The sequence below is a fragment of the Pagrus pagrus genome (assembly GCF_965226575.1).
Source record: "Pagrus pagrus genome assembly, chromosome: 3".
NCBI lineage: Eukaryota > Metazoa > Chordata > Actinopteri > Spariformes > Sparidae > Pagrus > Pagrus pagrus.
Genome location: NC_140187.1, coordinates 11895511 through 11919057, shown reverse-complemented (window position 1 = coordinate 11919057; position 23547 = coordinate 11895511). Strand labels below are relative to the sequence as shown.

At 41.1% G+C, this 23547-nt stretch overlaps 1 protein-coding gene across 2 annotated transcripts; it reads left to right on the top strand.

The window, feature by feature from the left end:
* The first annotated feature begins 740 nt into the window (after window positions 1-740).
* On the top strand, window positions 741-22986 carry LOC311254591 (ras-related protein Rap-1A-like). 2 transcript variants are annotated; one of them, XM_084348453.1, is made up of 8 exons: window positions 741-848; window positions 8060-8148; window positions 9649-9717; window positions 10028-10084; window positions 11296-11436; window positions 15373-15516; window positions 15744-15880; window positions 21873-22986. In XM_084348453.1, exons 2-7 carry the CDS (start codon window positions 8092-8094, stop codon window positions 15831-15833), a joined length of 558 nt encoding a protein of 185 aa, XP_084204579.1. In that variant the 5' UTR covers window positions 741-848; window positions 8060-8091; the 3' UTR covers window positions 15834-15880; window positions 21873-22986. The 2 variants fall into 2 exon arrangements, with proteins under 2 accessions (XP_084204579.1, XP_084204580.1); XM_084348454.1 differs by having other exon boundaries at window positions 765-848; window positions 8055-8148.
* Window positions 22987-23547: the final 561 nt, after the last annotated feature.

Sequence of the window (23547 nt, the reverse complement as noted above, 5' to 3'; positions counted from 1 at the left end):
TGTCTCTTAAAGGAGCACTTAAAGGAGAAGAAATTCAAAATCAGACATTTTAATAGATATAATATTGAGGTAATAATACAAACTCAGAAATATTTTTCTCTCCCTGAATAAACGAGCTGTTGTCAAAAATAACGACGAAAATAAGGTCCCCAGAACGCTGTTTGAGGCTAGAAAGGTGGCAGGGTCCGCCACATATAAACAAAGTAAAACAGTATGAAACTGTGTTGTCCTTTAAGGTCAGTCTGTTTATTCAGCTATGAAAAGAGAGATTGTTTATTTAGTTAATCAGTGAAGATAATTTTATTCTGATTAAAATGTCCTCTTCAAAACTACATAATGCACCTTTAAAGCTGAAACAGACCGTAGCTAAAGCAGCTCGAGACTCAAACAGATTAAAAACAGCTCTTACTCATGGAGTTTGTAATCTTAGACATCTTGGGCAATAATAATGATGATTAATACTATCACCTCAAACACACACAAAAACACTTCTCCTCCCTAATTGTGTGCATGTAAACACTCCCAGGCACATTTCACAACCACAAAGTAGCTCATCCCGCAAGAATGTTGCAGCTGCTTTAAAAAATACAAGTCCTGGAAGAAATGTTAGAAAAACACGTTGATATTAATGAATAAAAAAAGAAAGAAAACGAGGCTGTGCGTGTTTTTCTCCAGACACCCGTGATTACCGTGCATCCCGTTATCATGCAAATGATGCGGGACGAGCGGCCAGTGTGTCATGCCCTTTTAAGAAAAATGAGAAATAGTCGGGAGTGACGTCTGCTGCGCACACAGGCCGGAGGCAAACTGACACTTGCGGAGCGGCGAAAGACAGCGAGCGAGAAACGGTGAGTGGAAATGCCAAACTTTACTACATGCTAAACGCGGTGAAATAACGCATTTGCGTGGAGGCGCGTCGCGTCGACACTTGCGGGATAACACGCAGACACCGCAGAGTGCACGGCGCGTGATACATATGTCGGAGAAAGGAGAAGAATTGTACCGCAAGTACAAAACGGAGTGTGCACTCCCCATTTTAGTCAAGGCCAGGCGGAAGGGCAGGTAACGTTAGCGTCGGTGCTGCGTCTTTCCCGAGCAAATACACCGCGATGCGGGTCGATTTAAAGCCTGCCAGGTCCGCTCGACGTTTGAGCTGTGAAATGCGCTCGATTGCAGCGTGTTTCCGACAACCTAGCTGTGTTTTGATTGTGCGCCGAGGACAGGAATGTGTCGGCTAGCTAGCTCGCATGCTAACGAGCTAGCGGCTGTGTGAAGTGTCGGCGGCCCGACGCAGCCAGTTAAAGCTAGCTAGTTAGCGGCATTTTGCTAACGAGCTTGATAACGGGACTTAGCGTAGTTGCTGGTACGAAACTGGATTGTTTAGGCACAGATGCTGGTCTCATTTGCCCGGATTAAAGATTATGGTGTTTTTACGGATTTATACGTAAGCGGGTTTGTGATTTGACCAGAATTTGATCGCTGCTGTGGAAGCTAAGGTTGTGATAAGTTAATCATGTATGGACGGAGTGTTAGTTACTGCTCTGTGGTAGTCACAGCCACAGATTGCAGGGACTTAGCATGACCTGGAGTGATAAGCATATGCTACTGCCGTAAGCAAATTAGGTAGATTCCCAGTGAGATAACCCAAGAGCTCAAATGACTTTCTCTTGTCTGGGTCCAAGCTTTATGCCAGCCTGTTGCAGGTTATTTTATATCTGCAGGGAGAGTGATGTGAAACAGGAAAAGGTGTGTACTCCATCCTCAAACTATAAACACACATCAGGTCAACTTTATTAATAATAAATCAGTGCACTTTCCAAGTTAAGTAGGCATTTCTGCAAGGAGGCTAACTGTGTCAAAGGCGCAATTTTTCACCATTGCATTTATCTGCCTCATCCTGTGCCCCAAATCTCTTCCCAGCCCAGGTTTGATGAAGAGATACAGGCTATAAAACCTCACGCCCTCCCCCCCCTTCTTCTTCTTTCAGCAAGTCTGCTGTCTGGGGTCTTGAACAGGAACAGAGACTGGAAGAGACTATTTTAGTAGGTAGCTACTCCTTTTCCATCCTATCAGCATGAAGCCTTCTTGTGCTTTGGAAAGAGGATGTGGTTACAGGTCAAGGCCCCAGTGACACAGATGCATTCTGCTGATGGCGTTTGTCAGTTACAGATCTTTGTCATAATTAAGTCACAGCAGAGTTTTTGTGTGCCGGGCTGCAGTTTTGCTCTGACTCAACGGGGCATTCAGGGTGACGGCGAATCTGAAAAAGAGATCCAAGAACTCCTTTTAAGTCGTGTTTTTTTTCGGTGTAATTATGATTGAGAAGATTGCCGTTGGAAGTTTGACACTAAATGCGAGAATGTCACTACTTAAATGATTTTTCTCTTAAAGGAGAAGTCCACCCAAAAAAATGAAAATGTAGTCGTTAAAAGTCCACAAAGCATTTTCAGGAGCTTCGCAGTTAAACAGCGTTCTAAAAAAATCCAACAAAAGAAACGAAACAAACATAAAATCGCTCCATGCAGCTCGTCCAGCGTAATCCAAGTCTCCGAAAGCCCCGAGATCTCATGTTGATTTGAAAAGATGTTATTTACACCCCGACACGCCATCGAGCTCAGTCACCCACTTCAGGTGGGGTGAGCGCTAACGCTTTTATTTTAACATCTGCAGTGAAGATTTTGGCTTCTAACAGGGTGTAATGTATTTATCAAATGTATTTGGGGTGTCAGAGACTTCGATTACCCTGAGAAGGTACATAGAGCCATTATGTTTTTTTTCGGTGGGTTCTTTACAATTTTAAACAAGTCCCCATCACTTGCTGTGAAGCTTCAAAAATATTGTTGTGGACTAAAAAACTTTACATCGGCATGGGCATTTTTAAGCGAACTTATCTTTAAAGCGTTGACATCAGAATCATCCTCATTACAGTTAAGATTTATTGCATTAAGTAAATCAGTGTTGTTTATCACATGTGAAGATCAGCCCTTTAAAAGATTCAAAATATCACAGTAGTTGCGACTGTGGAAGCATTTTTTTTTCTAAGCTCAGGTGGTAATGGTTTATTTTACAGGCTCATAAATTCCCCATCCAAGAACAATGTAATTTGGCACTAATTATAGCTTAAATTAGAGACAGGGTTACTTCCAATTAATTCATTCTAATTAACTGCTTAGCCAGCTTGTCTTTTAGCTGGGGCACAGCATGTCAGCTGAACATGCTAACATGTGCATTTTGAGGACAGGCAATCATTAAACACGTACGAAGAATAAAGTTTACAGTTATAAATACATTGAAATGAAATGATAAAGGAAATTCCTCTGGATCTCTGGATTTCAACAGGTGTTGAAACTCAACACAGCTAACTTAAATAACTATTAAAAAGCCTTTGAATAAAACCAAATAAGAAAGCTCTTTCAAGGAAATGTTGAATACATTAGTAGGATATCAGTAGAAAATGAGATGGGTGTAAAATTGAGTGTAACCACCACTCTGTCTTTACTTAAGATGTTTCCTTGACAGATTTTCTGCTGTCAATAGTTTCTGGGTTGTTCCTTAATGTTAGTGGGTTTCAAATGCTGATCCGAGTGTGAACAAGTGATGTGAACTGTGGTTTTGGTGAGGGTAATGAGTAACCAGGAGCTTATCAACATAAAAAAAACCACTACCTGAACAACTATTACCTCATCCGGTGTTTTTCTACTCCTAACCCTCAAGTGTGTATTTTTCTTATCGGTGTCAGCAAGCAAGCAAGTAAGAAGATGGGACAGGGGCTTGTATCATGCTACCGGCTTAACCACAGGATGTGTGCATTTTCTTCACCATCCGCACTTGGTGGAAGATACAGAGGGCAGCTGCCAATCATCGCGTCCTGCTGAGTCAGCCGCTGTGACAGCTTCATTGCTGTCAGATTAGCCTCACAAGACCAGGAAATCGTGGATCCTGAATGTTGTAGTTTAGCTGTGAAGCCTCCTGCTCTTTTATTTCCTTGAGTTTGAGACATAGTTTATCCAGACACGTTCGCTGCATATTCTTGCTAGCAGCTTGCTCGTCCAATTTCCAGCCTTAGATGGATACATACCTTTGGCCGTAGAGGGGTGAGTGATGCAGTGATGTCATGGTGGAGCATGTTTGCTGTGGCGTGTGGCTTTCCCTCACTCCTTATTTGCTGGGGTTACTACGAGAGCAGAGTAACAGCAGCAGCCGTGTGTTTGTTTTGTTGGGAATGACAGTGTGTAGTTGAGGGCAGTGGAAACAGGCAGAGGTTTGGTTTTAAAGGGAGATGGCCTTAAATGGCCTTGTGTATGTGTGTGTGTTTGTGTTGAGTGTGTAGGCCGGCGGTTGAGAGAGTGCAGTGTCGTGTGTAGTTTTCTTGGTATGAAAGTGTTGTAGATAAGATGTCAGGAGCAAGAGCATCCTTTTCAGTCATGTCCCTCATTTTGTTTAATCTTTCGTAGAAAACGCGCGTATGTTAGCGAAAAGCTCGAAGAAAACATTTCGAAGAGGCCGATGTTTGTCACTGATTTTAATATTAAGCAGAATTGGTTTGAGCCTTGATCTCTGAGGTCATTTGAGTTCTGGAGGGTGGCATTTGTGTCGTAGCAAACCACTTTGCCGTTCTCGAGAACATGAATTAATACACTCGAGCCGAGAAATGTTTGTCCTTTACTCGAGCTCAGAAATACTTAAAAGCTTGCCCTTTTAAGTGATTTAATGCTTGGTGATGTTTTTATTTCCATCCTTGATTGTATTTATCTGAAGGCAAAAGCTTCGATGTCAGCTCACCAGGACAGTAGCTTTCTTCAGTTTTATGAAGAGGGTTGCAACAGTATGACATTTTCACAGTACGATAACCATCTAAAAAACATGGTTTCATGGTTCATGAAAAATAATTTTGTTATCATCACTTAAAGGGTAGAATTTAATACCCTAGATAACTATTCATGGTATGATAATGTAATGAACATGTTATATTGCTACAGCCCTAATTTTCACACACAGTACAGGCAATGACAGTTATGTAGAAGTCACCAGGAAAACGACTGATTTTGAAAAAACTAAATCAGCAAGGAGCTCAAGGAGACTGGTGTTGCTCGCTTACATCTACAGGATAATGTGAGATAGAAGTTTATTCATGCCGATGGTATTGAAAGGAAGGCAGCGGAGCAGGGTGCTGCTCAAATGGCGCCGGAAGCTCAAACCGCGCCGGAAAACTCGTTCATTTGAGGTTTTAATTTGAGGTTCATTGCCCTCAAGTGAGACTCTGAAGACAAGAACCCATCAGTTCATGTTATGAATGTGCCTGGTACTCGGGTGACTGTTTCCCATATTCTTTTTCCATTTTGCCATTTTTGCTGTGTTAAGCAACCACAATTACATAAATGAAAAAAAAAGTCTTGGTTAGTTCTCTTTTTAGTTGGGAAGTTTGTTTCCAGACGTGTGAAAATATCAGTAATATTGAACTGAGCTCGCATTCCCAGTATCAACATAGGCAATAAACATAAAACCATAACAATAAAGGTCATGCAAAAACAAAGCATGTAAACTCGTTATAGATATTCAAAAATGAAAAGTCAATAAAGCAAACGCAGGTAACAACCATGCCTGTTTACACTTTAAACGGTGTCTTCCCAAGCAAATTTTGCATATGTTTTAGTTTCTCTTTATTGTTACCTTCGCCAAGGAGGTTAAGTTTGGTTGGTTGTTAGTTTGTCAGCAAGATTAAACAAAATACTACCGAACAGATTTCCGCTAAAGTTGGATGGAGGATGGGTCTCGGCCCAGAATAGACCCCATGAACTTTTGGTGTCGATCCAGAGAAAGGGATGGATCCAGGAACTTTTTTTATTACTTTCTTTTACATCGACATAAAAGAATAAGCCCTAAGCTCTAATACATTGATTGGAAACCAAATTCCTACGATACACTTTTTGTAGGAGCAGACGTTCGCCATGATGACCTCTGAAGCAGTCACATACCGTAATAATCTAACTGGTACTGTCACAGAGCGGGTTCCTGACATCATCTGTCTGAGCAGGGGTCAGTCCACAGTCTCCATACAAGAACCATGACGTGTGGTTAGCTGACAAGTGAGGCCTAGCCTTAAGTGTGACATTGTCTGTATGACATCGTATCTGACACTGTGCATGCACTTGACTCTGTACTTGAATGTTTACATGAGAGAGCAGCAGACTCTTAGCATCTTTTTCTTTTTTTTTCTCATCCAAGTGGCTCCTCCCTTAATCGTGCAAGGGGAACTTCTCTATGCGTAGAGGATTAGTGGGTATGAATTATTCACAGTCTGGGCTTCATGTCCCACATGGTCACTGCTTGCGATTGAAGTTGGAGGTCCTTTGTCCACCCCACTGAGTATTTAGATGAGGAGTGTGCTGTAAAAAGAACAGTGTAGGAGGGGATCATCTGCTTCCCAGAGTGGCCGGCGATTAGCTTTTTGATGGTTTGCTAAAAGGGTTGATTATCAAACGAGGTTATACTGTCTTCCTTGAGACCTGATTTTAACATAAGCCACTTCCTCAGCACAGGCTTGATGCCATCATGCTGCACCTTTCAACCCATGATTGTACAGTTGAATCCCCTGGTCTCCAGACCTCTGTTGTGCAGAGAAACCTGGTGTTATGCCATCTCTCTTTTCCCTCAGAAGGTTTGGATACAGCTCCATCTTTTGTCAGTAACTGGGTAAATATGTTACAGTTGGGCAAACAATGGTGTTACCTTACCTGAGTCTACAGTCTGATTTAGTATTGCACTCTGTTATGATTGCGATCTGCTAACCTTTACTTCAAAGTAGAAACAGCTGGAAAAAGGAAAATCATCTTAATACAAACTTTAAAAAAATTTTGTCGATTGAAAGGAAATGAATGGCCAACTATTTTGATAATTGATTAATCGTGTCACTCATTCTTCAAGCAAAAATGTCAAGTATTTGTTGATTTCAGCTTCTTAAATGTAAGAATTTGCTGCCTGTCTGTGTCATTTATAATGATGTGACAAAAGAAGTCATATGAAGATTATTCATACATTTCAAAACCCAAATATATTATGTTTATGTACTTGGAAGACAAAAGAAACCAGATAATATTCACTTTTGAGAAACCAGAAAACCTTAAAAAAGGGTTAAGAAAAGAGATATGGGTTGAGAAAAGCTGAGAAAAGTCTCCGATTACTAAATAAAACCTGAAATTTCATAGTAGGGCTGTTTTTCTTTGCTCTTTTAAAAGTTGATGCTTTGGAGAAGCTTGGTACACATTTCAGACTTTTGCCAACTGCCGTACATAGACTTTTACAAAAATATAATCTGATAAGAAGCCTCCAAGTAGATGATGACTCAGAAATCCCCCACATCGCCCCAGCGACACAGCTAAACCTCCGTGTAACAGTCTCTCCGGCTCTGTAACCCAACTTGTAGTGACCCAGTTGGCTAACCCAACTGACTTTACGCCACAGTGTGTGCCAATGATTCGAAGCCTCTGCCTCCCTTAAAGGGATATTCCAGTGATTTCACAATTTCCTCCTCGTCGCAGTTTCCACTTCCCTCAGCTGTTTTCTGTCATTAGTCAAAAAAGACAGACGCTATACTGCTGTTGTACAATACCAAAGAGTGAGTGAGTGACTGAAGAATCTGACAGCAGGGTGTGTTTTGGTCTGTGAAAGCCAGATGATTGTGTCATTATTAGGAATATCTGCCAGATCCATGTATCATCTCCCCCTCAGTTCCCCCTGCACTCATACACACCACAGCTGGTTTGTGTTAGAGCGGGGTCACATACTCTTCACCTCCTCCACCCTGAAGCTGCTCCACTTATGGGTGTTCCCTCCATTGTTGTGCTGCTTCTTGTCCATAACCTCCAGGAATGACTAGAATCCTTCCTTTTTGGAGTGGAAAAACTCAGAGACCAGACTGGGAAAATTCCTTTGTTTAGCTTGAAAAGAAAGCTCGATCTTGTTTTGTTTTTGTTGTTTTTGTTTGTTTCTTTTTCTCAAATTTTTGCAGCTTTCTCATTTTGTCTGTCCTATTTTGCTTTTCCCCTTTTGTCCAGTGCAGATTGTTGGGCTGTCCGGTGAAGCAAACCCGCCATGCGTGAATACAAGCTAGTGGTGTTAGGCTCTGGAGGTGTGGGCAAGTCCGCTCTGGTGAGTATTCTCTCCTTGAAACCCTTCCTGCCCCCCACACACCTCTAACCCCCCTGCAGTGTGTTTCCTGAACACTCTGAAGGACTGTAATTTCTGTGTAAACTGTTCTCATTTTTTTGTCACAGGGAGCCGCAAAAGCACATATGAAACTGTCCTTTTCCTTATTTTTTGACTGAAACTTTTAGTGCTTTTGCTTTAACTATTTATAGGAAACAGGCTTGTATTTCTCAGTGTTCAGGTGTCTTCTAGTCCAGTTTTATACAGCAAAGCTCTTTGAAAATTTAGCTGCATGTTTCTGTGTCTGCAGTTCCCATTAGAGCCCGACCTATACTAGACTTTTGGAGCCGATACCTAATGACGGGGAGTAAAAAACATTCAGATAGCGATATTTAGGCCGGTATTCTTAAATACACAGAATATATACATAAACATACATGTTTTAAAAGCATCCCTCAAATGTTATTGAACACTTGTGAAAAATATATGCACGTAATGGAGGCAGGATATTTTACAGTTTAACAATTGTTATTGACCAAAATGACAGTGGTCGACTAAAACATTCGACTTCACTCGGAAGTTAATGATTAAAAATGATCCCAAGCGTCTTTTTTCTGTGCAATGCTCTGTAAAAAGTAGAAAAACAACCACATTTTCATATCGGCACATATCGAACAATAATGTCGGCAAAGTGGTATCAGTCGTGCTCTAGTTCCCATCCATTTGGAGCAGGGTTTTGTTTAAGGTGTACGGCCAGTCTTAGGTTTGCCATCAGTTCTAGATGCGGAAATAACCTGTTTACTGTAAGTATCGGCTGATTATTGGTTTTTCATGTTCAATTGACAATGAAATAGATAAATGATCTGAATCTGCAAAGTAACTAGTAACTTAAGTTTTCCAATAAATGTAGTAGAGTTAAAAGTACGTTTGCCTCCAAAATGTGGTAAATGGGAAGTATAAAGTGGCAGAAAATGGACAAGTACAAGTACTTCAAAATTGCACTTCAGTACAGTACTTGAAGGACAGACACAAATCCTGACACACTTTTATGAACTTAATTGTCATTACAAGGCTGTCAGGAGGCCATGAATGTCTGTGAAATGTAGCATGCCCTGCTTAGCTAACTTCGACCAGGTGTCGGAGTCAGGTTAATCCCTCAAAGTGGCAGGCTGACATGTTTAGACCTTAAGTTCCTAAGGTGAACTCAGTGTACCCTAAATGTAAACCTACCATTAAGCACAGTGCTTAATGAAGCACTCAATCTCTTTATTAGCACATGTACAGTATGTCATGTGTGTCTATACAACTAATTGGAAGATTTAGTTGTAGTTTGTCTGCATCCTGAGCAACATTATGAACATCCTCTTCCACAATGTCCTCCTGAGTTGTTGTGGAGACATTATTGCGGCACTGTGGCCATACTTGCCACTCCGGATGTTTTGTTCTTGTGGCCAGGAGGTGACATTGATCTGACTTTGGGGTGCTCTGTGTCTTCTCTTACAGACAGTTCAGTTTGTACAGGGAATCTTCGTGGAAAAATATGACCCTACAATAGAAGACTCATACAGAAAGGTGAGTGTCCCTTGAGGGGGGGAGGCAGAGTGCCGGACTGGAATGAGTTGATTGTTAGCAGCTGCTCTGCAGGTTCACGTCATGATATGGTGCTCTTGGGTTTTCTCTCTTCTGTTTTCTTTCTTTTTCTTCTCCCTTCTTTGTCTTTACATGTTTTAATATTTCTTGCTTCTATCTTGTCTCATCCTCTGTATCAGTTGTCGCTCTTGGTTTTTACTGTATGCAGTATTTTAGATATGCACAATCTTTCCCTTGAACTGAAATCAACCTGCACATCATCATATTCTGTTACCATTTTTCTCTCTTACAGCAAGTGGAGGTAGACGGTCAGCAATGTATGCTTGAAATTCTCGACACAGCAGGCACAGTAAGTGAACTCGAACCACTGAACTCCGTCAATACTCTTTATTGCTGTGAGTAAGGACTCCTGAGTCGCTGTATTGAACACTGACCTTTTGGATTGTCAAGCGGTCGGTCCACCACTTTTGTCCAGACTAAAATTATCTCAGCGACTGTTGGATGGATTCAGATTCATATTTGTCAGGACATTCATGGTCCCTGAAGAATGAATCCTGCTGACTTTATCGATCCCCTGACTTTTTCTCCTGGGCTGCACGAGGTTGACATTTGTGGTTTTGAGTGAAACATCTTAAGTTCTATTTAATGGATTGTGTGCAGACAATCCAGTTCCTGTTAAAGGGTAATTCCACCAATTTTACAGGTGTGTGCAGGTCTTGGGGAGTACTGCTAAATATATATGAAAAGTAGTAAAAAGCCTTTTGAGTCTCGAGAGAAAGCGGCATGTAATCTAATAAATTGCCTCCAGTGATGTCACCCAGTGGCTAAATTGCATTGTGGGTAATGTAATCACTGCTGTCACAAAAGCCTTTATGTTTACACACATGCAGTAGTACTCCCAAAGACCACTAAACAAACTTTCATGAGTAGAATTGGTTGCGTTGCCCCTTTTTAAAGGATCAGTCAAGTTCAAAGTTCACAAATTGTACAAAACTTTTCTTTAGGTTACGACTTAATAACGGCAAAATTACTGACACTCATATAAGTCTTAACTTGTTTGGTGCTCCTAATTAATTGTTATCATGCTATCATGCTATCATGCAATATGGTTAAAATCATACCTGCTAAATATCAGCATGTGTCACCATAATCATTGAGAGGATGTTGGTCTACTCAAAGCCAAGTGCCACACGGCGCTGCCAGCATGGCTTTAGACTCGAAGTCCTGTTCATAAAGGAATAGACCACTTTTTTGTGCTCGATGAATGGGGGAAGTTAATTTAATGTACTGTATGTTGATGGTGCACAAGCTACATACATCTTCATGCATGTTTTTAGTGGAATGATCAAAGGGTGCTGATAGTCTTTCCAAACTGCACAATGGTGCACATGTGCTGTAGAAAAACTTTAGGGAGATCCTGCAGTTCCACGGCACAAGTCACAATAATGTGATTGCCTGTTATATTCAATGCACATTAAATGTTTAACATTGGATAAAATGTGAGACAATATGACAGAGCTCATGGCCTGTCCCTCCTCTTGTATTGTTCCCGCTGTGCAGGAGCAGTTCACAGCAATGAGGGACTTGTACATGAAGAACGGCCAAGGCTTCGCCCTGGTATACTCCATCACAGCACAGTCCACATTCAACGACCTCCAGGACCTGAGAGAACAGATTCTACGAGTAAAGGACACAGAGGATGTAAGTTTACAGTACGCACACTCAAAAGCATACAAGCATGTTTACATCAGCGCTGCCACATTTTCACAGAACTTATTTTTATTTTATATCATGGTTGAGTGGGTTGCAGAAACAAAGATAGTGGAAAATAGTACAAAGTTATTAGCGCCCCACTTTCGTGTTCTCAGCCGCCTACATCGTTCAGAACCAGTGTTCCGTTGCCGTGGATACCGTTCAACACTGTAATCGCTGCATTTTATGCCAATAATTACAAATTTGTATTACCTCGACATGCTGCATGTGGTGTCACTGTGTGGTTTCTGTGCTGTCTGTTGAGTGAAAACAATGAGAAAGCATTAAGTGAAACTTGTGTACTGTACATAGCTTAGCATTAGCTAATATCAGTGTCATGCACAGAGCCGTAGTCCCCACTTAACTAAGAGTCTAATAAAGAGCGGGGATGTCTTAGTTTTGCTTTTTTATGAACACTATGGTTTCCCCCTCCAAGTCTGCCCCTCAGCTTGGATCAGAAACCGTGCAAATAAAAAGAGGATGTGTCATCTCGTTGTTTTCCTGGTGTTTGTTAGAAGCACATTTCCATTTTTCTGTATCTCTGGTAAATTGTGAGGCTGTTGAGTGAGTAAGCCCTGCATCCCCTCTCTGGTGGGGCAGATAGTGCGTCAGCACGATCTTCGATGCCCTTTTTTGGTGATCTCTGGAGGGAATGAATGTTACCATAACCCTCTCTCTCCCTCTTTTTCCTCCCTCTCTCTCCCTCTGTGTTCCCTGTCAACCATCTGAAAAGCCCCTCTGCAGCCCGGCGTACACGTTTTATTCATGTTCTATAGCATGATCTATTAATCGTTCTCTTGCTCCCCTTCCTCTTAATCTGTGCCAGTTGTACCTTATGCTTTTTGTTTTGACTGGCCTTTTCAGCGCCTGTTTCTCTGTGCCCCCACCCCCTTCTCTATGGCCTGACTTGTGGTCTTACTGTGGTCTGGCACTCAGTGTGGGTGATTGGACTGTCAGGGATGATGTGCAAGGAAAGCCTCAGCTCATCAAAAACACACTGGATCGTGAGGCTGTGGTGCTTCATTAGAGGCTCCGTGGTTGGGGAGCTGAGGTTAGCCTCAGGCTAACAGATGGATTGCAGGATCAGTGGCTCCTCAGCGTGCAAGAAAACAGTTCAGATGTCCCTTTTCTTCACTAACTATACTCCCTCTGAATAAAACCCCACTCTTAACCTTCGTGCTTATCTGTTTATTACGGCCACTCTGTCAGTTATCAGTCCACGGGCGATTTGAGCCTGTACCTATAATGGCCGTGACATCTGTTTATCTTTCTTTGCCCCTTGCAGGAATGCACGACCAAAGGAAATGCTTAACATGTTTTCAAGCTGTTGCGGAGCTTAAGCAGACATTCTAGTTGCTGCTACAGCTGTTCTCATTCATTCTCATTCTCACTCTTCTGTGCACCATTTACAGCAAAGCTGGCAAACTGTACAGACGTGCTTAATAATGCCAAGCTCAATCGAAAAAGCCTTGAAATGACTGTATGTTAAACACAGTAGGGCCAAAATTCTATCTACTTAAAAAAGTCGTTGGGAGTGAAGAAAAAAGTAAGTGAGCAGTCAGCAGTGTATTAAAAGCTCACTTCCCTCACTTCCTTCCACACTTCTTATGTAAGAGAGGTCTTATGACTTTTCCGGGCCATCTCAGTCTCTACTTGTGTGACTCTGATGGTACTAATGCCTGAGTCCATGCTTGTGACTCACCGCTGCATTAGGAACGACTGGCTCCATTCATATAAGCAACTCTATACTCCCCTGTTCTGTGCTCCCCACAATCCAATCTCTAGCATGCCTTGTGGGCAGGACAGGACCTGTCTGTAGCATGTTAACAGCATCTGAACAGATTTTCTGTGGGCTGCGTGGATTCTTGCAGTAGGCTAACGCTGCCTCATTTGCTGCTGACTCTGAACATTTTTTCTCTCCTGCATACCTCCATCCTGCCATCCCCTCTCTCCATCCTTTTCATCCCAGCTCGGCTCAGAGTTTGTGTAAGGAGGGCATACCACTGGTTCTCCCAGGACCCCTTGGGAGAAATGTCGTTCAGCAGTCCAGTGCGAGGGGCTTGTTTGGATATCAAACATCAAGCAGCAACCTCCATGGGGTTAACCTAAACATCGCGGCTTCCTGTCGTCTGCCTTAACAGCCCACAGAGAACGAGAGAGAAAAGAAAATGGGGCCCTTGAATATTCATTCTTCCTTCGAAAGTGTTACATTTTCTAGAGGAATGTGCTGTCAAAAACGACCTCTGAAGAGTAGACTTCTCGGTGGGAGTTTGAGCAAGTTAGCACACGTCAGGGTACTAGCATACTGCTTACAAATATCCAGTTTTTCCAGATCTACAAGACAAGTCTAGGGGCCAATTTTGGGACCAGGAGAAGGGAGCGACTGCAGGATTTCCCATGCATGGATTTATTTGTTGCAGGCCCACCACAAATAGATTTCCCCAGCTGATTTATTATTGGCGCCTGTTGTGCTGCATGCAAAATTTTCCACTAGTTGATTATGTCTCATGCTTGTTAAGCTGTACCACAAACACCAGTATCCTGTTAACTGAATGGTTCCTCAAACCCTGCTCAGATAGTTTCACGTTGGTGGTATAATGAAGCCAAGTTTAAATGTGAAATTATACTGCATACTAAATGAACTTTAAATACAACACACACAGACAAGCAGTCTCACAATATCATGTAATTCCAGACAGCAGGCAGAGCATGGAAATCCAGCTGAAATGTTGAAAAAACATTCAGGAAGGAAAGCGATGTTATCCCGGCTGGGCGGGGCTGCCATGACTTCCTCCGGGCCAGCGTGCTCCCTAGATAGCCGGTCAGGAAACAGCAGGCAGGATGAGACGCATCCCGACACCCTGGCTACTCCGGCTCTGCCCACTGTGACAGCTAGAGGCTGAAGTTTTGCCCAGAATATTCTCTCTTCCTCAGAGAATTTTTGTTTTTTTGACCTTGGTCGTTAAAACATCCGAATCGGGGCACAAAAGAAGAAGTGTTGGGTATTTGGGAGATTCCAAAAGCATCTGCACTTCATGTCAGCGGTTGTGTTCTCTGGTTGTTTTCAGTTTTGGTTGGAAAGGAAATAAAACCATGAGAAGCTGCATTCACTGCTAGTTTATATCGATTCTTTAATCTCTTTTGTAACTGTTGTGTAACCTTAATGACTTTTTTCTTTGCCTTCCCACAGGGATTGATTGATTTTTTTCTTGATTGTGTCCCTCCACTCCAGGGATCAAATTAAAATGAATAGACTACTAAGCTGTTAATAACCATCTCTCCACTATTGTACTGTGAGGATGAACATGAGTAGACAGTTTGTTGACAAATTACTCCCACTATCTCCCAGTCCCAGTAACTCCTTCACAGACTTCAGCTTCACCAATGTGATGAGACGTGTTGGGCCTACAGGGTTAGATTTGTTGTGGTACTTTTGAGGCGTAGGCGGCAACCTGTATGAAAGAACAAATGTATCCGTCATTTTTTTGCCTGCAAGTTACCTTGTATACAGAGGCAAATGATAACTGTGTCTTCAGAAGTACAGCAGTCAGTTTATTCACAACTGTTTCCATCAGGTTGTGTTGCATCTTCTCTTTGGTATACCATCTTTTCCATGTTAGACACATCTGTGTTTGATTAGCACCTTTCATTGTTTCAGATCTCTTGTTTTTCTTCTTCAGGTGCTGACAATTGTGTATTTAATATTCATTTTGCCGCAATTTTATATACATTCAATATATTACATTAACACGTTTTGGTTGCATGTAAGAATTCAAGTTGATTTTATTTTTATTACTCAAAGTCACAAATTTGCCTCGAAGGGATTCAATCTTTCGTCTTAATTTACTTACACTTACTGACATACTTACTTTTGCTTGTCCTCAGGTGCCGATGATCCTGGTGGGGAACAAGTGCGACTTGGAGGATGAGCGTGTGGTGGGGAAGGAGCAGGGCCAGAACCTGGCCAGACAGTGGAACCACTGTGCCTTTTTAGAGTCCTCTGCTAAGTCAAAGATCAACGTCCTCGATGTGAGTATACATGGCAACAAACCACTGGTGACCCTGCCTGTAAACCTGTATGGTTTATCAAAAGATGCAGGTTGGTTACTCAGTGCTGCAACCCTTGTTAAACCTGCTGTGTGTGTACGGTGACATCAATACATTTAGTGATCTGGCTTCAGTGTGAAGAGGATCGTTTTACTGCCGTCAAATCACTTGACACTTTATGTTTTCTCTTTGTTGTGTCTTCTTCTCAGATCTTCTATGACCTGGTCAGACAGATAAATAGGAAAACGCCAGTGGAAAAGAAGAAGGCGAAAAAGAAATCCAACTGTGTCCTGCTTTAAAGACCCCCCCCCCCCCTTCTCCAGCCCCTGCAGCAGCTCTGAGCCAGGTGTGTGTGTCTAAAATTTCATAACACATGTGTTAGTCATAAAGGCCCAGTAGCTGACATGTTCATGAGGTCATGATGCATAGGCAGGCTGTATGGTTAGTTAGCGTTACATAATATCTTTCTATGTCATCTTAGATGATGCTGCTTACATCAGGTGTAGTTTATCATTCATCACAGTCCATTAGGCGTTTGTTTGCCTGCAGCAAAGTCAAGTCAAATTAATCTATGTAGCCTAATATTATATCATGTCAACAGTGGATGCTGTCCTTTCTTGAGCTGTGAGAACCTGAGCACACAAGGAACATTGGGAATTCAGAGAGAGGCATGTGGGAGTGAAACTCTTGATGTGGAAAAATTACACAAAATACAAACACACATTTCTGTGGAAACTTGAGTTAACTTGCGTGTTCAACAGGGTCAGTTTATTCCAAATGAACTGACCTCATATTAACATCTGACCAGTCCTGGCTTCATCTAACTGGACCTAGTGCAGGGTTCCCATCGGTCCTTGAAACATCCTAAAAAGTCTCAAATCCATTAATCTGAATTTTTAAACCATTGAAACGTCTTGAATATTCAATCTTTAGTCTGACCTTTTTTAAATGTGTTTTTGAGAACATTTTGTATTGATCCCAGTGTAACAAAACTACAACAATAAACCAGCATGGAAATAGGTTTTTTATTATTGGTAGTGATGGCACTGTAATCCTTCTTCATCTCTGATTTAAAATGTAGTCGTTGTCCAGGGTTCATACAAAGTCTTGAGAGGCATCTGCTCAAATAAGAATGAAAATGCTTAATTTATATATATATATATATATATATATATATATATATATATATATATATATATATTTAATAAAAACATCCCGTCGTCATATTTATTACTTGTATCCTGACCTCAAAATTTGCAAGAATTAAATCATCATGATCAAAACATACAATCAAAGTTGATATGAACAGCTGGTAAAATAAACAAAGTAACAATATACATTGCTGTGCACGTAAATTAATTCTTTATATTAACTTAATTTTTCACAATTGCAATTATGTAACAATAAAGATGTGATAAAAAACTTTCCAAAGAGTCTGGAAAGTTTGGTTTAGGTACCTTTTTTAAAAATGCTTTTACTTTACTTTACCTTAAACTGTACCAATCCTGGTTGTTTCAAGAGAAAGTATTCCTTGTGACAACACACCAGTCTGACAGATTTATTCTTAAGTTTTATGTGTGGGACATGTCTTGTCACTTTCTATAAGTGACTGCAGAGTCATCCTGGGACAATACTAACATTTCTTTGATGCTGATTACTTAGACATCCAGTACATGTTTCTGGACAGGCCAACATCCCCTGAGTCAGCCTTCACTTCAAGTGTGAAGTGCTTCCATTAGCAATTTCTTATTTTATCTTCATTGCTGTTGAATGAATGAGTCACTTTGTGATGGCTGAATTTAAAAATGGACCTCAGCAGACTGCAGCAGCTGTTGGATCTGAGGAAATCCTGATCTGTCATCACGTTGTTTCCCAGGAAAATCAGAATTGCTTCTTCTTTATTCATTTCTTTTGTATAGTTTGCCCGGAAACTGGTAAAGAGGAAGTCTGAAACCCAGCATGCACTGTAAACCAGACTGCTTATTACAGTCAGTCCTTCTCGTCTATTAATTTTATATTGGCCTTTACTGACATTTACTGTTTATGACGCAATAATGAATCTTCCATCCGAGGCGCTGGATTGGAGCTTCACATTAGATTGGAGCTGATGTATTTGCAGTCCTTTTTTGTTATTTTAACAATTTGTCCGTCACAATTAATCTACTTTCATATTGGAAACCTATTGTGTGTTATGATATAGTACATTTTCTGGAAAATACAGCTGAGTAAGAGAAACTATTATAATTAAATATACAGCCATCTTATTACATCTGTTTTTTGATAGTCTAGTAACTTTTGATGCTTGACAAATCAAAGTACTCCATCACATTGGTGCAAGATTCCTATAATGCCAAAATTACCATAAAGCAGTCGTGCTTATTGATTTGCAACGATGCCTGTAATGACCTTCAACAGGCAGAAATATTAAAAGCAAAGCTTTCCTTGGTAAATCTCTGCAGGGATACAAATCTCACAGTATACATTATATATCATCATTTTGCCCCCTTCTAATTTTAGCTGCTCACATTGACCCAAAAAACCCACCATAGGTCAGAGGTCACTCTGAGCTCCTGATAAGATTTAACCCCAGTTAACACTCCCCTCACCATCTTAGAAAGTCACAGCAAGAATGTTTCCACCCTGATGTGGAAAGTTTCCTTTGAAAGATGAGTTTGGGTTCAGTCGGTTGAGCAAATCTTGTGAGATCTCATGATGTGCATCCAGCCTCACATGGAGATTACCAAGTGGGGCCTCAGTGTTTCCAAACATTGAAGGTATAAGCCTAAAGAGTTCACTGTGCTTGGAGCAAACTAAGTTGTAGGATGTGTTGTGTGACTGCCTAATGTGTTTACGATACAGTAGCCTTGGCCTGATTATTTTCTTTTAAAAGAAGCTCTCTGTTTGACCCATACTGCGGTTGAGACTAATAGGCAGCACAGTGGCAAAATGAGTAGGGAAACCTAAACTGGAGGACTTGAGCACAAGCTGTCTTTACTGTTGGATTTATCCAATCTACCATATTTAGTGGCATTTTCCTGCCGCTGACGCTTATATCTGAGCAGAGAATTCATTTCTTTAGAAGGATCAATACATTTCCCTCCAGCTTTGTATCACCTTGCCATAATCACAAAATCCTAATAAATATATCCTCTAAATTTAAATGAAAATTTAAATAAATTGAATCTTTATGAATCGGTACTTCAGTACTTAACTTTACTGCTGCAGGAGAGAAGTTACTGCCTGTGGTATAATGACTTTATTGGGTTCAGGAAGTAGAGAGTCATCTGTTAATCTCAGGGTTCGATCCCTGACTCATCCTGTCCATGTGTCCACGTGTCCAAGCGTCTTTGAGCGAGACACTGAACCCTGAGTTGCTCTCTATGACGGGCAGGCGCCCCACATGGCAGCTTTCCCACCATCGATTGGTGAATGGGCAAATAAGAGGCAATATTATAAAGCGCTTTGTGTATAAACGCAGTCTATAGACCATTTATTCATCCCCTAAAGTGTTCTTCCATATAGCATACAGGGCAGTTAATATCAAAACAGATGAAGAATACATTTGAGTCTAGCACTGCAGAAAAAGTAGAATATAAAATAAAACTGCAAAGTGGTTATGTGAAGGAATACACTGGAGAGAGTGCAGTGGAAATATGCAGATGTAATTGTTACAGTTAAAACTGTACAGATGTGACATAAAAAGTGCAAGTCTGGTGTCAATGTAGGGCCTCTTTGTTGTTTGGAAATTAAAATGGGTGTAGCTGGACAGACCACAGTTTTACAAGAGTTTTTCAACAGTTTTGGTCAGAGTGCGGCCCCTCAAAAGGCCTTACCGTCACTGTTAACACAAAAACTTCAGTGTTGCCAAACCAGCGAAGCACAGCCCTCAGCAGAGATTTTATATCTACCTTATTCTGTTACTTTGAACTTGCAGTGTAGGGGGAAATAAAACTGTGATATTACTGATAACAGCGGATTAGTGAAACAGACAGTGCCATTGTGCCCGGCCCAGACATCAGGGCCGCTAAACCACCCACTGCGTTCCTCGTCTGAATCCATCTGTGTTGGTCAGTTACTGAGTACAGTGTGTGTGAGAGTGGGGCCTCTGTCAGCATTGCCCCGGGGCGGTGTCTGTTGTCCCCCCCCTCGTTCACACGCTGGCCGACCCAATGAACCAACACTAATGGGATTACGGCCTCACTGTTCCACTGCTCACAACACACCAGCTCATACACCGAGGGAGAGAGAGAGGGGTTACAGTGCCAGCCACAGACTGGACAGAGAGAGTTAATAGGACTTTGTACAACATGGACATTTTCCAGTTTGCTGACCTCATGATCCATCAGTCTGTGGTTTTAACTGTATCCACTGGGACAGGAAGGAGCAGAGAGTTGATACCTAACCGGATGTTGTATTGATTCTTAAGGTGTGGACAAGCAGTACCTGCAGCTTTTTTCTGATTTCCGGCATTTTTTAACCTGTATGTGTAGGATTCCTTTAGCCACCTTTAGCAACAGGTGCCGTTTTCCTCCTCAGTGTTAAAACTCTGCTCGGCGTCGACTCAGATCTGCCCACATGTTGTTTTATCAACTATGCCATTAGAGTTTATAGACTTGGTAATTAAGCTTTAGAGGTTAACCTTGATGTTGCTCCTGCTGAGTGTTTCCTGTTACAGACTTCACAGCAAGACCTTTTTAAAGCAGACATTTTGATTCATCACAGCAGCAGAAGCACAGGTGAAACCAATGACATTAATTATGGCCACATACCATTTAAATTCCACAGTTAGTCATGCCGGCGAGCTGCAGTAGCACACATTACAGCATGGCCCTGGACCTGGAACATCTAAATGGAGCGCAGCCATCATTAATCTTGTTAATAACACCTGTGCTTTGAAGATACCACAAGTACAAATGTCTGGTTTAACTATTGGTTTAACCCTACCAGGCTCACCACACAACCCTTGTTTTTAATAACAAAACTAAACGCAACACAGGTTTGTCAGTTGGCACAAAGAGAGACTGCAATCATGTCATATTGGAGTTGTTGTAATTAATAGTTTGAGGCTCATCTGAATGAAGTCAATCACCAATAGGGAAGTGCCTTAAAAGCAAACACAAATGACATGCTCTGTAATTATACAACCCTCTTGATGAAGTCCCACTGGAATCTTTACAATCTTTTCCATCCATGCCGTATGATGTAAGTGTGGCTTAAGCACAGAATAAGCCACGGAGCAGAAGGTCAGAAGGGTAAGAGCTGAATGAACTTGAGGAGGTCAGATGGATAGCTTCCACCATTGCACCTGTGCACTCTTTAAGCATGCTGAAGGACCTGAAGAGACCTCTTCATATTCTGTTTTTGAACACGGTCAGGTGGATCCATGGACTGACTCATTAGCAGGACATAGAGCTTGATATCAGATTTGCCAATGATAACATTGAGCAAAGATTTAATTGTGATTTTTAAATGGTAATTGTGGTGAGAAATAAGGAAGTGTGTTGTGATGTGGGCTGCAGCACAACATTCATAAGCTTCACACACACCTTGTGACAATAAATACAAACATTCATTCATTGTATCCAACTCTTCATTTCTTGGAGGTTGTGCGTCTAACGGTGGAGATCCCAGTAACATGCATATGTGAATAAAGTTCATGTTGAGCCGAGTCTGTTTTTCCCCTAAAGAGGGAACTTTTGAAATTGCAATAAATTCAGGGAATTTAAGAGCAAGGACAAAACAAAGTATAAAACATAGAGAGATAAAACAAAAATACAAAAGACAGTATCTACATGCTTGTCTGTTCAGGTATGTTTGTAAAAACTTATAAAACACAAAATTTCATTAAAGATGGTTCCTTTAAACTCCAAGCTCCTTATCTGCCGTGTTGCTAGAGATAAACCATGTTGCATTGTTTTCAATACGTCATCCACATGAAGTAATTAGTCTAATCAGCTTAGCCATCCAGTTGACTACATCACTCTATTGGTATGTTAACGCAGCGTAAATCTGCGAGTGAATGGAAGGCTCCAAAATCTATAATAGTGACCGCTACACATGCTGAGCAATGAACTTTTTCAATGTTGAAAAGGTTGTGTGGGTATTACAAAAAATGGACAGTGCGGAGCTGCCACCTCTGCTGGCAAGCGACTCAGAAGACTCCTGCTGAGACCAAATCTTGACACATGCGAACATTTACCCATGACACATTTGTTTGTCTCCTCCTCCGTTTTCCTACTCCACATGTAATTGCGCTGATCGGCCACTAGATGGCACTCAAAACCTGCAGATGCTGTTGTGACCGCTCCAGACTTAACCACTGTGCCGCTGTCTTGCAGAAATGCTGTAATGAAGAACTGTTGCCCTGATTGGAACGTGCCAGCATTCCAACAGCCCCACCCCCACCTCCCTCCATCAGCCATAAACGGTGAATCAGCTGACTGAACTGCTCCTATCGAAGACGAGGATGATCTACACGAGAGAGAGAGAGAGAGAGAGAAAGAGACGGAGAGAATAAAGGGAGAGAGAGAGAAAGAAAGAAAGACAGTAAGGGAGAAGAGAGTGAGAGAAGACTCTGGTCTCTCGCCTCCGAGGACCTTCCTCTGTGTCTCAGTTTCAGTGTGAACCCTGAATGGACAGTCTCCATTTCTGCACCAACAAAGTACACCACAAACTTAGGATGATGATGATGATGATGATGATGATAAAAGCCTCTGAACGTATAAAAAAAAAGTGTTCATGAGCTGCCTACACGGCCCGAGAGCAGCCTCCCCCCCTTTATTTTCATTTTTTTGACAGTTTAACAAAAAGAAAAATAACAACAGCGTGTTAAAGAAGGAACAACAAAAAGTTAGAACTTGGATTCAGTATTTTTCATCTTTTTCAATATCAATATCGTATTTGAAAGACATGGAAGTTGACCTCCTTTTTAGTTGTATGATTATAAATATTCTTCAAAAACGAGCATGAAAAAAATGCATCAGTTATTAAGTGTAGATGTTTTCAAGTGAAATAAAGTGGAAAAGTGAGAATTTTTTTATAGCCATACACCTATTCTCCATGCCTGTCATGTCAGTGATGATAGATCAAGGTCTATAATATGTATTATTATTTTTATTATATATATTTTTTTTCTTTGTTCGCCCTGTTGTTCATCATGGACTTCTCTTCTGCGAATATCTCTCTCTGATGTGACTTAATTTTATACTCAGTCACTGGGATTTCATAGCTCCCATAATATATTCTAATGCCATTTTTTGCATAATAATGCTTCAGAAAAAAAATGGGTCTTTTATAGAAGAAATATGGGGAAAAATAAGGATTGATTTCTATGTCTCTTGAAGCTGAAATATATTATACTAAACCAACTCTAATAATGCTTCTTGTGTTTTTCTGTCAATGATGTTCCAGCTTTTATGGATTATTAAAGTACATTTTAGTACATTTTCATTATATTGGTCAATGTATTTTTGTGAATTAAACTTTTATCCAAAGTGGATTTGACTTATTTGAGAAGAGTGAAATTCAAAAGTGTTTTTAAAGAGGATGGAAGAAATATAGGAGTTGCATGGGTAAATTTTTTTAGATAGATAGATGGCATAGAGAGGACAGTTGTATTAACATATATGCACTTTAAGGTGTTTGGAGCTCTTTATTATAATTTGTCTTACATTTAATGACCACTAGGTGTCAGTACAAGAGCAGAAATTGTTCACACATTCAGTTGGAAGCTGTCAAAGTGAACTGATTCAAATCCTGTGTCCCAGCAGTGAGTTATATAATGTGGCTTAAGGGGACAATCAGTCACAATAATATTAGCGAATCATCTTTATGATTGTTCGTCTCTTTACAAAAATAGAGTATTGGGTAGAAGGAAGGTTTTAAACAGGCTGCAGTCGGCGCTCTGTTTCTGGTGCCTTGTACACTGAGCCCCAACAGGCTGGATTATTTCTAGTTTCTCACCTGAAAAAGGATTTCTATAATCTTCTCGCTGATTTCCAGTGCAAAGAGCAA